At 52.4% G+C, this 18,298-nt stretch overlaps 1 protein-coding gene across 2 annotated transcripts in view; it reads left to right on the top strand.

Moving 5' to 3' along the window:
* Nucleotides 1–18,298, top strand: part of CCDC9B (coiled-coil domain containing 9B) — a gene marked incomplete at its 5' end in the record, with an annotated part of 44,745 nt that overhangs the window by 22,135 nt on the left and 4,312 nt on the right. For both annotated transcript variants that reach the window (XM_082058575.1, XM_082058574.1), the window contains 7 exons: nt 1,699–1,773; nt 4,186–4,370; nt 5,094–5,155; nt 5,668–5,721; nt 6,174–6,279; nt 10,834–10,891; nt 11,234–12,018. In XM_082058575.1, coding sequence (XP_081914701.1) covers nt 1,699–1,773; nt 4,186–4,370; nt 5,094–5,155; nt 5,668–5,721; nt 6,174–6,279; nt 10,834–10,891; nt 11,234–11,986 — 1,293 coding nt within the window. In that variant the 3' untranslated portion in view covers nt 11,987–12,018. The remainder of the gene's footprint in view (nt 1–1,698; nt 1,774–4,185; nt 4,371–5,093; nt 5,156–5,667; nt 5,722–6,173; nt 6,280–10,833; nt 10,892–11,233; nt 12,019–18,298) is intronic.

The following is an 18,298-nucleotide window of genomic DNA, read 5'->3' as shown; positions in this document are numbered from 1 at the left end:
GTCATATTTCATAATTTTGGGGGCGGAGAGGAGGAAGGAGGAGAAAAACATGTTTTGCTTCCCCATGGCCTGGGTGCGTCAGAACAGGCTAACAGCAGCTCTGGGGCAGCACGGAGCAAATGCAGAAATTGCTCCTGTGCCAGTGCAAAAGCAAAGCTAACCATGTTCTCCTAACTGCACAGCTCAGAGCTGCTTTCCTGGTAGAAGAGAACCAGATTTTTATGGTCCTGTTTTCCACAGTGCCCTTGGAGAAGCAAAAATAGCAGCAGACAAAGGAAAAAGGCAGCCTGGCTTGGGGCAAGGGGGGTAAAAGAAGGAGAGTTGTACAGCGTCCCTGTGAGGGCGATTTGCGGTGTGCCCTGCAGAGCTGGTGCCCAGAGCAGGGCAGCGGGCACGGTGCAGGTGTCCGCGCTGGCCAGCCAGGCAGGAGCCGCGGCCTGTCCCGCGCCTGCAGCTGCAGCGCCAGCCCTGGGCCGGGCGCGCTCCCGGGGCGCGGGCTCGCTGGTCCCTGGCAGCGGCGGGGCCGCGGTCACCCTGGGCTGCGGAATGCAGAGACGCACACCCCGGCTCCGCTCGCCGGCTGCGCGGATGCTCTGCCTTTCCGGTTCCCATCTTCTGGGACACAGTCAGGCATTGTGAAGGGGCCAAACTGTGTCATTCTTTACATGAGAAATACGCAGACTCAGATAAAATAATAAGCACACCCATGCAGCTCCCTGCCTCAGTTTCCCCGTCAGTTGTGAGCTGTCTTTGGCATTCCCGAGGCAATCAGTGCTCCTCCTCTCCTGTCTCTCCTCCCACACAAGGTTTTCTTTCCCCAGGGATGGAGGGACTCCAGCTCTTCTGCAGCAGCTGGCTCCTTTGTACTCTTTCTAAAATGATGAGTTTCTTTTACAGCTGCTTTAAAGGCTAAACATCCATCTGCCCCTTGCTCCCCAGCCAGCCTCCTCAAATAGGCAGAGTTTCCAGGTTTCTGCTGCTTTAATCTCTGTATAAACGCGAGGCTCAGTTTGAGGCGGCAGAGATTCGTTAGGGACGCGGGAGCGGGCTGCAGCGGGGCTGAGCTGCGCTGGGACGCTGCGCAGGGCCAGCAGGGGCCGGGATCCCAGCACCCAGCCCCTGGGGCAGGCGAATCACTGGAATAAAAGTCCTGTTTCCAGCCTGCGCTGGACCTGACAGCACTGACAATTTCTCGAACGCCTGACCTGGCAGTTTGTGCTGCGATTTTCTTCTTTGTGTTTCAGTTTTGCTTGGCAATGCAGAATGGTAGCACGATAATCTCAGCCCCACATGCTCCCTGGCCCTGTAGCGGTTCAGCAGGGAGGGGAATTTGGGAAACGTTGGCTCCTCTGGGTGCGAGGGGGGGTCTTTGGCCCAAACCTGAAAAAGTACCTGAAACTTGGTCTGTCTTGGAAAGCAAAGGGACCGTACAGGGCCCTTGTGTGCCTCTGCCTTGGGAGGAGAGGGACCTGTCGGAATGAGTTCCTTTTTCTTGCTTTTCTAATACATCTCTTATTTTCTGACTTCTTTTTTTCTACATCAGTTTGATTCAGGACCCCAGAAACCATCTCTCCTGTTTTGCTGACCTTTCCTAAACAGTTCTTACATGTCTGGGTGGGCACAAGGTCAGGCACTGACTCCCCTGCCAGGAGTCCTTGCTTAATCCTTGACTTAATTCCTGTGTCTGTGCCTTTGCAGGCAGAGGAGAGGAGAACAGCAGAGAAGAGGAGATCAGACAGCGACAGAGGCCCAGAAAGCGAGCACAGCCGCAAGGTGAGCGGGGCTCCGCGTCCCTTTGGGGGAACCCTTGTCTTGGAAGAGGAAACCAGTAGGATGTGCCTCCCTGTCTGTAAGAGTTGCCTAAGTCCTAAAGGAAGCAGCAGCATGCTCGGACGTGATCCCCACTGCTCATCCCTTTTGTCATCCAAAACTTTGCTGAGCAGCTGGAAAGAGGTGACAGGGGACTTGCCCGTCCCACCTCGTTGTGGCTGTGTAAGTCCCTAGCACCGCGGCAGGGATGTTACAAAGGGGAACGCGCTCACCCCTGTGGCAGCACAGCCCTAGCTGGTTTCTCTCCCAGAAACATTTGCTTGTGGATTGAAAGGCTCAGGCTGTATTACCTACAGCTCCTCAGCAGAAGCTGAATAGGATGGAGGTAAATTAAAGCACTGGCCTTCCCACTGACTGTTTAATGCAAAACCTGGAGGACGTGCTGGCTCCCCTGAGCCTGCAGATGCTCTTAATTAATGGAGCACAGATTGAATAGCCCCACCTCAGTGTGATTCATTATGAGGACACAGATGGGCTCTTAAACATTAATTCTGGCTGAGTTCCCCAGAGCAGAAAAGGGGAGCGCGACAGCCTTGTGGCCCAGCTCACCGCAGCCGCACTGCACCCAAGGTGAGCCCCTGGCCAGGGACCAGCTCTGCAGGTCCCACAGCTGCCTCTGCATCCACCCATGAGAGCGCACAAGCACCAGCCTTAGTCTTTCCCTCGCTTTTGGCTTCCCCTTTGTTCATGGTCAAGGTAACTGTGCAGGGCATTTCCCTTCTCCCTGCTCTCACCCGCCCCGTGCTGCTCCGCTCTCGTGTGCTTCTCCTCGGTGGGTGGCTCAGGACTGGCAGACCTCGGCTCTCCTGTCTTTGGGATCCAGTCTCGGGTCCCCCAGCGATGACTGGAGGAGCAATTGCTGCCACCCCATCTCTGGCCCACGTGAGTGGGTCTCCTTGGTAACAGGGTTTTCAGTGGCTCCTTCCCTGCTGCTCTGCTTTTATCAGCAGTGCAGGGCTGAGGAGTTCGTTCCTGTTTGAGCATGGGGTGAGGGTGGCTGGCATGGCAGGGCACATGTATGAAGTGATGAATTAGCCACTGGTAATTAGTACCCCAGGGCTGATATTTGCTATGCTTGACAACACATCATGGCCAGTTGGCTCTTGTTTCCACCAGGTCAGTTAACCTGATAGGTGGGTTACCCACCTCTCCTTCTTCATATGCTCCAGCAGCTTTGAGCCAACTTTTTATTGAGCTTTTTTGAACAGTGGCAGCCCTTGACTTGTCTGTTGTGAGGAGGGGTGATAAACCAAGAGGCTGAAGGCAATGAGGGTGAAGAGCCCCTTCGCTCCAAGGATGCTGCTCTTGGCGCTCACAGCACCGTGTGCCCTGGGCGGAGGGTTGGCCGTGGGCTCCCCTGGATGCCTGATGCTCACAGCAGGCTGCCTTCCTTCCTCACCTTCTCAGTGTGAAGGATTTCACAGGCATAACTTAGGATTAAATGTCTCAAAGTCTTCAGGTAGGAGGATTCATTAGCCGAATGCATCTTCTGTGAGAGTTCAACCTGTGACGTTCTGTTGGGAGACATTGCAAGCACTCCAGGAACTAGCTCTATGTCATAAATAAACCTGAGCAAAGTGCCTCTTCCTGAAAAATTGAGAACATTTGGTTTTAAAACCTTCAGGTGACCGCTCACCTGCGGACACAACAGGTGAAAGCCGCTGTCTAATTTATGCCTGCAGTTACAGTGGCTGCCAGTACAAATGGCGTGAATCAATTCTGTGGCCATTTGCACACAGAATTACAGGTGCATGCTTTAAAAGCATGTAATCAGCTACTGAGTAGAATGGAAAAGTACATCTTATGGCAGCTCCTTCACAGATCAGGAGCTTGGAGACCACTACAAGAACCAAAGAAACCTTGTGGTTCAGGTTAGGGGAACAGCACTGAAGCCCCATCTCCTCAAGGCAAGAGTGTATCCAGATGGCAAAATCCAGGGGTTTAGGTAATAACAATTTTAATCCTTAAAAATGTATCGCTATTCATATAGTGGAACAGCTTTTCAGAAATATGTTGCCACAAATAGTCATTAGCATTGTAGAATGTCCCTGGGAGGGAATGGTTGCTTGTTCTGATTTGGCTATGGCTTTACCATGTGGCTCCATGTTAGCCAAGTACCTTCTTCCTGCCTCAGCTTCCCTCTCTGTAAAGTCACCCAACCCTGGGACCAGTATATTTAGACTATGGGTAAAGCAGAGCCCTTCTGGGTGCACATCGCTTTAGAGAGAGAAGTGAACCTTGCTCCAAGCTGTTTTCAAATATTACTGAGCATTTCTGGTGGTGACAGTACAAAGTACACAGAGTGCAGCTGTTTCAGACATTTTTATTAACAAGAAGCAATTTTACCTCCACTAGGATGGTGGGAAGTCAGTCCAGAAGAGCCCTGGAGACCTGAGTTTCCCCATGACGGGCCGGGAGCGCTCGGAGTACATCCGCTGGAAGAGGGAGCGAGATCAGATTGACCTGGAACGACTGGCACGTCACAAGAACGCGAAGGGCGAGTGGCGACGCGCTTGGGATGTGGAGAAGTCGGAGCACATGTAGGTCCTCCACCGCCCCGGGGTGGTTTGTCTGCAGCAGGCCATCTGAAAGCAGCAATGAGATCTCGTGCAGATATTTATTGCTCATCAAATCCTGTGCTGTCATGTGCCACTCCCTGACCAAATCCCCATCGCTGTCTCTTTCCCCTCCTGAGGGGTGCTACCTAATACATGGATTTTCAGTCACCCAATAATTAGAAGTGAATTGACTTAAGTGGGTGCTGGGTGTTGCTGGCAAGGCAGCTCTGAGCCCTCCTGGTCTCCTGTGTATCAATTATTGAGAAAAGCCATAATACGAAATAAGCAGGATTGAAACTAACCAAACAGGTCTGATCCAGAGGTCTCATCTGAGATGACAGGTCTGAAGTAACTTCAGATTGTGTTTAGAAGCTTGGGAAACTGCATTTGAGCCTTGTACAGTTACACTACAGGCATCTCTAGGCTTCATGGATGTTCATAGAATTAACTATATGCATATATATATAGGTACTGCTGTAAAGGTTTTAGAGGTTCTCCTTTGGGGTAGAATTGCCTCACAGCCTCATTTTCCCTGGTTAGTGAGGGTAGTTTCAGCTCTTGCTGATAAACCTGCGCAGATTTGCCCCTGGGCAGGTGCAGCGGGGCGGAAGGCTGGAGCCTGCGTCACCGCGAGCGCTCCTGCCCACGCTTTCGCACACCGGAGGGGAGCGGTCAGCTCTGACAATGCCTGTTTTTAACCTGCAGGTTTGAAGAGGACTTTGTTAAGGATGGGGAGCCAGCCTTGGATAATCCCAGCAATAAGAAAGGTTGGCAAGGGACACCTAGACTCTGTCCTGATGCTGGTGAATGCCGATCGTGCGAATCCCAGTGCCACAGCAGCTGCCGTGGCTGTCAGCTGTGAGACTGCTTTCCTGGGCAAACGCCTCTGAGCGCGGTGTTGGGGTCTCAGCCCTCTCTGCTTTGCAGAGTGCTCAGGGGATGGGATTTGAGTGGCTGGGTGCTAGCGCTTTTTATCTTCCCAGGGAGAGCAGTGGCTTCTGTGACCTTGTATGACACAGTACGGAGGCTCAGTGCTGCCTCCTTCCCCACACGCTGGGTTGAGAGGCAATCCTATTCCAGAGCACATCATCTCTGATCCCCGTGGCACACGCTGGCTTCTTTCCTGGGCGTATGTCCATCGCGGCTCCTGTTTCTCAGGAGATGGACTGGCAGAACAAAGCTTTCCCTTGTGACACCCTGTTTGAACGTCAGGCTTTCTGCTGTGTGCCCATCACAGAACCTCACTCACTTCCGTGCATGCTTTGCTTTGTCCTCTCAGGGGGAAGAAACGCAAGGAAATTCCACCACAAGTCCTTTCCTCCGAACGGGAGAGGTGAGTAAACGCCAGCGCTCGGCTGTGTCACCCCAGTAAATGTCAGCGCCTCTGCTGTGCCCTCATGGAGAGAGCTCTCGCCAGGCGCGCCCGCGGGTTTGGAGCACCTCTCGGGACGTACCGCGTGGCTGCTCCCATAGCTGTGTGTACAGTCTGCGCTGTGCGGCAAGGGAGAGCAAGAACAATTCTTCCAGGAACAGCACAAGGGAGGCTGTATCCAAGGAATAAGATTAATGTTATAACTGGAATCTGGAATGAAAACTGCAGAAGAAATACCCCTAGGTTATCAGTTTGTATTGATGACTTTAGGAAATATCCATACAGTATGCACCCAGCTTCAGAGGCTTCCCCCTCCAGGGGTGCTTCCCAGGGACACAAGGGGGTTGGCCCCTTCAGTGGCCCAGCAGCTGGTTCTGCCTGCTCTTGCACAGCCTTTCCAACCTGTGTTGCAGGTGGAGGACAGCACGGAGTGAATGTGAGCGATCCCGGGCCCAAAGCAGTGCCGGCCACGAGCAGCCGAGCCAAAGGGAAGGACAGACTGACGGGCAGAGCCAGGAGGTGAGGAGGCTGGCAGCTGTGCCACAAACTCTCGCTTGTGATGTGCGTGTCCAGGGCTCATTCCCTGCCTGATTGTGAAGAGGGACAGACAAAAAGAGATTTTATTCCCTAGTGGTGTCTCTTCAGATGAGTTGCCATTGGCTGGCACCGTGGGGTCAGTGGTACTCGTGGGGTGCACCATTGCTGTACGGACCTGCTGCGTCAACGCTGCGGAACAGCCCAGGGGTTCAGGGTTACTCTGTGACCACGGTTGGGTGGTGCTGGCACGTGCCCCAGCTGGTGCTTGAACACGTCTTATCTGACTGCCAGGCCCTGCTGATACGGAGGAGCAGCCTCCAAAGATAGTTCCCAACTGAACCAATAGTCATTAGGATTGATACTGTGGTACAAATGTCTTGTCTTAAACACTTCTTCTGAAAGATCCCCGCCCTGGAGAGGAGGGAAGCGGCCTGCTCTGCCAGCTGTGGGCAGCATGCAGCAATATAGTAACTTGCACAAAGTCATTTCAGAATATCAGCACAACGGAGTGCAGTTTACAGGTTCGCCCACATCCTCCCAGGGGCCCCCCTCCCCTGCTGCTCTCCGTAATTAAATCTGGTGCAGTCTCCAGTTTCCTGGAGCCACACTGACGGTTTAATAACAGTGACTGTCTTTGCGGCACTGCCATACCCTTTAGCGGGCAACAGAAGGATGAAGAGTTGATCACATACCCAAGCTTCTCCATTTGTCCAGGCACAAAACCATTCAGCAGCATGTAAAGTTTGTGTTCTTCAACCGCCCTGGTCGGCTCTGGCTGTGCAGTTGAAGAGTTGCACAAGCAGATTTGTGCTTCCTGGGGGTACTCGCCGCGTTACCCAGAGCCCCAGTGGGAGGCCGGGGTGCTGCTGTGAGCTGGCCGAGGTGCAGCGTGCTGGGCAGGAGCCTGCGCTGGCGGGGCAGGCGCGGGTCTCGTACGCAGAGCCTGCTACCGCGATAAGCCTCGAGAAGTTGCACCGGTGCTTTTGTTTCCAGTGACTGTGCTTTGAGGAAATGCACCTGAGCAGCCATAACTCATCGAGTTATGCTGCAGATTGGGAATCTACTCAAAGCATAAAGTTGGGTTATCTTCTGTCTTCCTAAGCCTTGTTAGTTAATCATACCTTTAAAAATTAAATTTAATTCTGGTAAATTGATGAAGGACAGGTTAAACAGCATGCAAATAATCAAGTTAGCTTTGTTTCTAAGTTACATTCCACCCCTTTCAATTCTTCAGCTCCATCCTTGATAAAAGCTGCAGAGCTGTGTCGTGCTCGCTCCCCCAGGACAGGCACGCGGGGGGTTGCTGTGTGTTACTGTCTGTGAATACCTGAGACAGCTGCTGCTCAAAACTCTGAAAGACGCAGTGATTTACCCACAGTTCCGACCTATCAGGGCCAACCCAGACCCCCAGACCACAGCACCTGGCGTGGTTCTGCCTCTGAGGTTCGCCACTGAAATTGCGTTATTTGTGATAATAAAAAGGACGGGGAGCTGGCCAGAGAGGCAGCAAGAAAATGTAAAAAGTGACGGGGCAGAGAGGGAAGAATTAAAGCAGGGACAGGAAGCTGGCCAGAGGGAGATAAGAATGACATTTAAAAAGGGACGGACTACAAGGCGGTCAGGGAAGAACTAAAAACACAGGAATTGCTTCAAGAGCTGCACTGGAGAGGAACAGAAGGAAAAAATATATCCACCTGATACTAAAAGGCACAGGTGGCTGTTGGGCAGACTCTGCTACCCTCACACTAATTGTTAGATTTTTAATAGCCGCAAATGACCTGACTTCAGGGCGTCATCCTTTCTAAAAGCCAGTACTTCTTGCAGAACACAGCTTGCCTGAAATCACACACCAGTTTGGGGGTAAACTGGGTTCAGGGGGAAGGCCACTGGTGCAGCATTGCTGTCTGTACTTCCTGCTGAACTGAGCCGGATCAGTTGTTGTCAGTTGTCTGGGTCTCCTCCAGGCTAATCACAGAACACTGTTTCCTGAGACACTTTTCCTTTGGACTTCGATCCATCTGTGTCTTTAAAATCGCCATCCAGTGCCATCCCCTCTGCTTTGACAAGGGTTCACGGGGCAGTTTATTGCTGCAGAGCAGATTGTGTCTCCCTGTGGGAGAGATGCTCAGTGCTCCCAAGGGCTGGAAGAAATTGCACAGAACAAGCAGCTTTGGTTTTTGTCAGTGTTTGCGGGAACGTGAGTTATACCCGCTGCAAAGATCATTTGCTTCCTTTCTCTCCTTCCTGCGGGAGTCTTGTTTCCCTGCACTTCAGGGCCTGCTAAGGTGGGAAGGAGCTGAGGAGGTTTTCCCTGGGGGCTCCATGTGCTGGTACATCTGGTTTATTCTGGTCACGTCTTGTGCTGTCGGCCATGCCCACCTTGTCTCACCATGAGAGCTCAGCACCACCCAGCTGCTCCATGCTGCCAGAACCGTTGCAGAACAGCTCTCCTTCTGCCCATTCAGCTCACCTCAGGGACTTCATTTTCCTTATCTCTCCATTGCATCTTCTGGGTCCTCTGTTGATGTAGAGGGGATCCTGTGACTCTCTGGTCATGCCATCTTGTCTCTGAGGCTGGAAGAGCATCCTTAGTTCCACTGCTTCTCTTTGGGAAGAGCCATTTCTGAAGCTTTTCCTCTCATTTCAAACCTCAGCTCAGGGAGCCTTTGAGGTGCTGAGTCTTCCTTACCTTTGCTTGGATCAGCCTTTATCACTTAGAGACTCCCCTCCTGTTGAAGTCCAGGCCACTCAAGGGCAGTTGATCAGACCCATTTGGGGCATCTGGTAGTGGCTTCCAGCAGTGCTTTACCCTAGAAAGGATTTGGAGCCAAGTTCCTATATGAGTGTCTGTCCTGGACAGCATTAATGTGCTAGGGAATGTGCTGAGTGTTCTCCTTGCATGTTAGCGGTGAATAATACACTTGGTGTGAGCAGTAATGATGGGGAGGAGGAGCATGTCGGGTGGAGATGCTGAATGTTTTAGCATTGCTGTCTGGCCAGTTCTGGCTGTCCTGAGGCCTGCGGGGTGTCTGTGCAGGGCTGCTCTGCAGGAGCTGGGCCGTGCTGGCGCGGGCAGGGACACCTGCCGGCAGCTGGGCTCCCTCTGCACCGCCGGCTGTGCCACCCGCGTGGCTGCTGGGCGCAGGGGGAGCCGCTCCCGAGGGCGCCGCGCTCACACGAACACTGGGGCCGATCAGCTCTGCAGCCCGACTTTTCTCTACCCATACCTGGCTCTACGCTTTGAGAGAGCCTTGAAAGTGCTTGCAAATGCAATTTGCTTCTGCCCTGAGGACTTTGCTAGATAAAAAGACAGCATGAAGCAGCTTAGTGTGATTGTACGGTGGAGCCTGTGATGGTAATTCCTACACAATTTTCACAAGGGCACATGGGGTCACTGTAACACATTTGCCTGTGGGAATGCCTGACTCTACAGTCAGCTCGGTGTGCATCTTCAGTTTTTGTGTCTTGGCCCAATTTTGCCAAATGAAGAGGCCAGTAAACCCAGCAGAGTCTGTCTAGAGAAGAATTATATCTCACACACGTTTGCACATGTGTTTTAAGAGTATGGGGTAGGGAGAAATATGTATATAATATACATGTATATACATATATATATATATATAAAATGTTTGTGGTATAACTTAGACACACATCTAAGAAGGTCAAGGTTACTACTCCCTGCCCGGTAGCACTGCATGGGCAAATTCAGATTTATATTCACCCTTGCAAATTCAAACAAGCAAAAGAAAGCAGCTCATCGTGCAGCCTTTAACCACGCTGTTGCCCTCTTCGGCACAGGATGTTGTAGCTGCTGCAAATTTATTATGGGGTTGAAATGCACTTACAGAAATCCTTGGATGAGACTGTCTACTGGGCATGACTCAACACAGAGATACCATCTCAGGAAATCCCGGAGCTGCACGTTTCTGGAAGCTGGGTAGGGTACAGGGGGGTGTTAAATGCACTTGCCCTCTTTCCAAACTCTGCCCTAAGCATCTGCTGGTGATGCTGGGAGGGGAGGAGAGCCTGGGCAGGCTGGACCTTCAGGCTGATCCTGATGGCAGTTCTTGCAGTCAGCAGTCTCCCAAGGTACTTCAAAGCAATTTTATCCTTCACTGTCCGCATCTGCCATTGTGGAGATCTGGGACCCTTGGGCACTGTCAGGCAAGCGGGACAAGACTGTGGCAGACATCAGCATGAGCAAAGTGTATATCTTATTAGTCTAACGACAACTGTCTGTTCTGGCAATTGGATTTTATGTTTTCATTACGTTCAGAATTACAACCACCAGTTAATTAAGATGTAGTGGTCTCAGATGAGTGTCTCTGGACGGGCTGAGTGCTTTACAGGCGCCAGAAGGAACTGGACTGGTTCTGCCTGCCCCTTTTTCTCTTGTTGCCCCGTCAAGGGGCTCGGACAAGGAATGCGTGGGCCTGGGGGAAATTCCCACCCAGGTGGCAGGCAGGGGCGGTGCCTTTGCCATAGGAGAGCTTGAAGGCCTAAATGCTGATTTTTTTGTCTCCCTTCCCTTGACAGATGGGATGCAAAAGAAGGCGAGGACATGTCTTTTCTGAAGGATGACCCTGACAGCCAGGTGAGCTCGTGAGTTCAAGGCTGGCTGCTGAGTTTTCTTTGAACGTGCACTGTCAGAAGGTTGGAGGCTCTCAGCCAGTGCAGAGCTGGGGTAAGGGAACCCCTCATTAGCACTCTGCAGATGGCAGCATGTGAGAGCAGCTTCGCTTGTTGCATTGACCCTCTGTCAGCACAACCAGCCCACTTATTCTGGTCCCTGAACACTTTTGCTCCACCAACATCCTTTTACGCCCTTTAATGGCCTCTGCAAATTTTTCCTCATGTTTTGAGAGCCATGATAGACAAGGAATACCATATACTGGTATTTTAATGAGCTGAACTAAATATTTCCTTCTTCTCTCAGAGGAGCCTGAGGAAGAGCAGAGGCGATGAGGGCATGGAAGAGAACTGCACAGCTGAGCTGGAGGAGAAGGTGAAACAGCCAGGCCTCCAAGATCATGGGGCCTCCTCATCACAAAGGCTGCAGAGCGGAAAGGTCCAGTCTACCCACGATGGCCAGAAGGAGGAGCAGCGAGGAGCCAAGGGCTGCAGCACGGAGGTGTCTGTGGCCAGCACAGGTGACTCGGAGCCAGGGCCTGAGCCCAGCAAGGACGGTGTTGGGGAAGGAGCCAGTGGGAAGCCTGGCACTGCTGACGTGTCCCAGGAGCAGGAGAGCGCTAACAGCACGGCTTCTGTGCGAGCCACCAGGCGTGGTGGTGAGGAGACCTTCTCATTGCCTGGGGAAGAGAATTTAGATGAAGCTGGCCTAGAGAAAAACACAGCTTCAGAACAGGAGTCTGCTGAGGACTCTTCAAACAGCTGCGGAGGAAAGCTGGACACAGCAGCAGGAGATGGACTGGATGCAGATCAAGGACAACTGCTGAGAAAAAGAGGGGAGGAAGTGACCCAAGATGCTGCTCTTCAGGAGCAGACACTTGCACTGCAAGGAGGTGAAGATGCTGGGGGCACTGAACACAGCGGAGAGCCTTTGCCCCCAGGCAAAGCCAGCTCTGACGACACTGGTGTGTCTGAGCAGGACATGGCAAAGTCACAGCCCAGGGAAGGGGAGCAGCCTGAGGATTGCAAGGACAAGGACAGTGGGGTTGCTCTCAACTAGCGAAGATTGCACCGGCTTGCCTGAGACAGAAGGTGAGTTCCTGATCCCACTCCCATGCTGTGTTTGTTATCCTGTTAATACACTCAGCTCTAGTACAGGTCCACAACTCCCATCTTCTGTGCCCATTATGGCATCACACCAGGTAACTATCCAGAAATGTTCATGAACAGTGATGTGGGTCTCTCAGATAGTTTAAATCTGTGCATCACAAAGACCTGCCCTGGAGTGGATGGAGAAACAACTGAAAGTCAGGAAAATTTGGACAGAAAACTGGAGTGCTGAGTCTGGTTAATGACACACGTTAGTTAGGGCACAGACCGAAACTGTTCCTGGAAGGGACAACCTCAGGATAGTGGGATTAATGTATTTCCTTCTCCAGGCTGACCACAACTAGAATAACTTGAGGGCAGCACAGTCCCTTTCCCAAAACACTTGCAAAGCTGTAGCGGCCCAGCTCGTGGATGGTAGTTTGAAGAAGGCTGACTGCATTTTGAATTGTTCGTGTAGTGACACTCATGTGAAGTCAGTGCATAAATACAAAGGGCAAGACGGTTGCTGTTGAAAAGGCCTGTTCACCAGACAGAAAGGAGGAAGAACAGATCTGGTTAGGTAGCAATGCTCCAGGTTTCACTCAAGCAAAGAAGTTTCTTTGAGAAAGGCAAATGCAGAACGAGAAAGGCCAGGAAAGAGAACAAAGTATGACAGGCAGAAAAATAAGGTAGAAACTAGGAGGAAGGAGCAAGGAGGGCGTGTAGGGGCTCTTGGGCAGTTACGTTTGCAAGAGATGTTTTTTCCAGGCACTGTCAGACACAGGTCAGGGTGTCTCAGACACAGGTCAGGGTGTCACACACACAGATAGACGGGAAAGTCGGGACGTGATCCTGCCACCAGGTTCGGCAGTCAGGTTGTAGTTCACTCCACCTAACTCGGGCTGAGCACAGAGGCACCCAGCTGAAGATCTGGGCCTCCTTTCTCTTTGAAGGAGGGATGAGCGCTTCCAGAACACAATCCAGGTTGTGTGTGGCCTGAATCACTCTCAGGATTCTCCTGGTTCTAGCCTTTAAGTAGAGAGGCAGCAGTGATATTCCGTGAGTGGGCACTTGAGGCAATTAGCTGCTCAAAGGCAATTAGCTGTCAAAGCCAGGCAGACAGATCACCACCCCCCCCCAAGCACCTTTCCCCGGTTTCAGCAGCGTTTTCTTCAGGCCCCGACCCAGCAGCTTGTCACTGGGTATTGCTCAGTATTCATCCCAGAGGCATAAATGAGCTTAGGGATGATGTGGTTAAGCTGCTAACAAAAGACTTTCACTATAATCTAATACTATACAAAAGGCTTGGAGAAGCACAAGTGTTACAGCTATTTAAAAAAAGACAAAACACCAAGAAGCAGCAGGAGCTGGTTCCGTGCTTGAACTAAAATTCCTTCAAGTGAAGGAAATTAATTCCAACAGCATTTATGAAAACGTTAAGAGATGCTTGGATGCACAGAGCAGGCGTTTGCTGTCCAGGCCGTGCCTCTCCAGTCTACCAAAAATGCCCCCAGAGGATGAAGGAATTAATGACTACTTTTCTCACTCAGGATAACTTTAATTAGACGCCGACTAAGAGGAAACAATAAATTACAGTAGCCCATTTTCATCTCAGCAATGGAGATTCCTATGGTTTGCTAATCGGGCCCTGAGTCCACTTGAGCGTGGCTCTTCGCTCATCACTCCTCGCTGAATTCATTACCGCAGGCTCAATTATAAACGTGGCTTTATGTCTTGGAGAAGGCGATCTAACCTGGTGTTTGCACTTAAGCACTGGCATACCTGTTTGGCTAAGCCAGAGCTTGAGGCCGGTGTTGCTCTCTGGAAGTATTTATTGTTTGGGAAACACCAAGTGTAGTGATTCTGGGGGAAAAGGAGTGTTTAACTGGTGTCCCAGTTACCCTCTGCCATTTCATCCCGCCTGCCTTCCAGTCGATCTCCTTCCTATCTGCAATGCTCGTTTTCCCTGATCATGCCCCTCCAAGAGAGCATGTTCCTGCCTCACTTGCCTCTCTTTCCCAAGCAGTTTAAGCTGAGTTTCCAGGTGTGCCTGAGCTACGCGCTTGGCATCAGAGACGGCTGGCAGGGCACCCGCAGCGGCGCCGCGCTGAGCCAGAGCAGCACTTTGTGTCCCCCGTCCCAGCAATGGGGTGCTCCTGGTGGGTTTTTTTTTCATTCCATCACCTGCAAGAGCACTTGAGGATTGAGCGCGAGTGCTGCTGGGCTGCAACGATGGTCTGGGGCGTCATTGTCACCTCCTATCTGCTCAAGTCACCAGAAAGCAATTTGGCCCCTCCCTTTGCAGCGCTGACAGGCTGTTGTCAGGGCTGGCTTTCCCAAACACGATCGTTTGCAGACAGAGTGGATTCTGCCGTGATTTATTTGTAGTGGGGAGAAGAGCCAGGAGGCAGACGGAGGGACTTGTCTTTAACTGTCTGCTCCCTGTGTCTAATTTGTCAGGAACTTCCCTTGGCAGGCAGAAAAAATGCAGGAGCTGGGTTTCTGTAGGCCTGGCTCAGCACAGCAGAGCGGTTCGTCTGCGCGGCTGACAGCAGGGCTCCCAGGAGGACAAACAGCAGCGATTACAACAACAGCCACCAAAAAGGCAACAGCTCATTTGGCTCGAGTCAGTTAAGTTGTCAGCATGTTTGGAGTGAAAAGGTCTCGTGTCTATTCCTGCTGTTGCTTTGAAGTCCCCAAATCAACGTGGCAGGCTGCACAGTGACACAGATGGCAGTCAGAAATGACCACTGGCTGGCGACACTTGCTTCCCTTCTGCCTCGGCTTCTGTCTCCTCGCGCTCTGCACACAGAGCAGTTGTAGACCACGCTCTGTGTAAAAAGCTGCAAAGCTCTATTTTCATATAATTCTCCCTGAAGTGTTATTTCACAGCAATTCTTTGGAACCAGATCCCTCAGAATTGCCCCATTTGAGGCGCGTTTGAATCCTTGGCAGGATTTTCCTATTTGTTTTTTTTGGTTTATTGAGCCAGCTGACTCCCAGTGATGCTTCGGGGTAAGGGCTGGCTGAAGCGCAACCCGCAGGAAACCAGCAAAGCCGCTGCCTGTGGCCCACACAGGGACTTAGAGGTGTCGCTGTCCTGGAGGGAAACATCAGGACAACTGCTGGAGTCCCTTGGTGCATGTAACCACAGGAGACAAGCTAATGATCGTGCCTTTTCAGCCTGGCTAATCAAAAGTGCAGCATTATGAGGCAGAGCTAGGTTGAGCAAGAACCAGGAAAAGAGCATCACTCAGGGAGCTGGGAGAGCAATAAGATCAAGCATTAAACAAAGAGCTGCGCCTCTTTGTTAGAATGCAAAATTCAAAGTGCTATTTATTCCTTTTGTGTCTAGTACCGTGAATTCAGGTGCCCAAACCACCTTAATTATTTTCTGCCTCTCATGGCTGGAGCCCAGTCTTTAAGGAACAGGCAGTCCTGAGTGAACGGCCCCTAATCCAGTTTGGGAGGCTGTGGGCTGGGAGCTCGCATGTGGTTTGGCACAGTTGGTGCTGGCAGGGAGCTGCAGGCGCCTGTTCTGACTGCGGGGCTGGCGGAGGGCCGCACAATGACAAATGCTGCGCTGCAGCAGGGGAGGGAGGGAGGGAGGGAGGGAGGGGGCGTTTCTCACCCTGCGGTGCGCGAACAACAGTAACGCAAGTTCTCTGTGGATGAGGATTTATGCGGCAAGGTAAACGGGTTGTTGTTAGGCGAGCCTACAGGAGGTACCAAGCAGCTCTGGCTTGGTAAATCCAGACCAGCTGGAAAGCTTTGCGCTGCTCTGTGTCCATGGAACAAGTGGCCAGGGAATGACCTGGAGTGCCTGGTAGAAAACATGAGCCAAGTCTGTGCCGAGAATCTAAATTATACAGAGTTTGAATGGCTACTGTGTTGGAGGACAGAGAGCTCGTAGCAATAAAGGAAGATGATTATTGTAACTGGAACCCACGTGAGATATGAGCAGCATCAAGAAGCATCTGGAGGGACGCGCTGCCATGGGCTACCAAGACTGGCTGGGAATTCCCTGCCAGGGTAGCACGGAACTTCCAAAGGAAATCATTTTTTTCCCTGTGCAAAAATACAGATTTGACAACTGCCTTGCATGTACCAGAAATGGGTCTGCTTCAACACCTCATGTTTTATAAAATGCAGACTGGAGCCGTCGTTAAACCTTTTCAAAACAGAAAATTTTGATGTTATGTTTTTAAATACTGGTGATTCAGTTTTGATACGGTGCAATTTTTGGAAAATCAGCTTTGAAACAGATGCTATGATTTTGCAAAATACAACCTATCGACTCCAAAAGGAATGTAAATGAAGTGGAAAATCCTATAACAGATCACTTCACCTGGCGCCAGGGCCGTGCCCTCTGTCCGTGGAGCTCAGGCAGCCCAGAGCAGGGCAGGTAAGCTGTCAGCAATGGGCGGTGACGCTGTGCTCTGCACCGGCCCTGCTCCTGGGCGCGGGGCCTGTCCCCCCGGTAACGGGCGGATCTGCCTCCCCGCCGCGATGCTGCTCGTCCATCCCTGCACAACAGCAGCTCCTTGCAGCGAGCAGCCACCGTGTGGCTTTCACAGCTTCCACTGCTCATGTCTATTTATGGCACTAAAAATCTCCATCACCTTCAAACGGGTTGGAGATGCTGTGCAGAGTGTGGTGGGGCTTTTATCCTTCGCTTCGAATAACAAGGAATAAATATTTACCCGAAGTGCAGGGCTGGAATCCCTGGAGAATGTCCAACAAGTCACAGAGAAGTAAACGATACACAAAAACCACAGAAGCTTTTCCCTGAATTCTCTTGAGAAAATTAATCGTAACGTCTTTAGAGAAAATGCAGCTGGGGGTAGATTTCCAGAGCAGCTCCAGGGATCTGACCCGGCGGGTCGGGCTGACGTCAGCGGGCGCGGGGCCGGCGGGGCCGGCAGGCCTGTGCGCGGCAGAGGTCGGCGGGGTCGGCTTTCTGATGCAAACCGGCACTAAAGGTTGGTGCGGGAAGCAGGACAAGCAGAAACCAACGCTTCCCAGTGCAGTGACGGAGCTGCCACAGAACCCACCAGCTCCCTCAAGGTTCAAGAGATGACAACGTCCCATCTGCTGTTATGTCTAGAAGTTGGCTCAGGATCGGCAGAGTGAGGTCCCGAGGGCTTGACTTGAACAGTGGGCCTCGCTGGTCCTTCCTGCCGCCCACATCACCTCCCGGACCCACCGTCACACAACGGGCGTTTCAGACCCCCAGAGCACCACGTACCACCGTGAGCGGAGAGCTTCGTGTCCTCGTGCAGCATTGGGAGCGCTATGGCTGAATACAGGGACTGATGCGGTGATGTTCACGCTCTGGAGTGACGGAAACCTCCCCCAGGGCACAACACGGGAAAACACAGGGATTATGTGGTTCGAGAGAAATGTACTCAAGCTGAAGAAACCCAGGGAAGGACTCCAGGGGTGTTCAGGGGATGGTTGTTTAGTCTAGCGAGATGAAGGCAGAAAGTGCTGGAGTTGTGATCTCTGTAAATACAGCGGGGTAGCAAACAGCACTGAGGGAGAAGAAACATTCAAGCCAGAAAACTCTGGTGCAAGAGTCAATGTATTGAAGAAGCCCCTGAATAAATAGAGGAAGATGAGGGCGAGGTGGCCAGAGGACTTGGAAGCGTGCCGTGTTGGGGCAGGGCCCGTCGCCCCCAGGCTGGCCCGTCAGCCCCAGGCTGGCCCGTCACCCCCAGGCTGGCCCGTCAGCCCCAGGCTGGCCCGTCCCCCCCAGGCTGGCCCGTCAGCCCCAGGCTGGCCCGTCGCCCCCAGGCTGGCCCGTCGCCCCCAGGCTGGCCCGTCAGCCCCAGGCTGGCCCGTCAGCCCCAGGCTGGCCCATCAGCCCCAGGCTGGCCCGTCGCCCACAGGCTGGCCCGTCGCCCCCAGGCTGGCCCGTCAGCCCCAGGCTGGCCCGTCGCCCCCAGGCTGGCCCGTCAGCCCCAGGCTGGCCCGCCAGCGTGCTGTGGCAGGGACTGCCTAACGTGGGGCTTGTGGCAGCGCCAGCGCCAGCTTGATGACAAAGTTGTGTATGGCCCTGTCAAAGTTGGGGGCTGCTGCAAAGCAGATGCTTTCACTGACACCCCAAAAATGAGCGTACACAGCCCATGTGGAAACGTGGGCTCTTGGCTCCTAAATCTCTTTGGCACTTTGCGACAGTTTCTGTCTTCTTTAGTTTGTTGGGGTGACTTGAGCAGACAAGGAACTATTAGAAGCAGTTGCCACTTTGACCACAGCTAGTCACTGGAGCACCTTTGTTTCC

This window comes from Streptopelia decaocto (assembly GCF_964273445.1).
Source record: "Streptopelia decaocto genome assembly, chromosome: 7".
NCBI classification, from domain to species: Eukaryota; Metazoa; Chordata; class Aves; order Columbiformes; family Columbidae; genus Streptopelia; species Streptopelia decaocto.
This window is presented reverse-complemented; position numbering and strand designations above follow the sequence as displayed.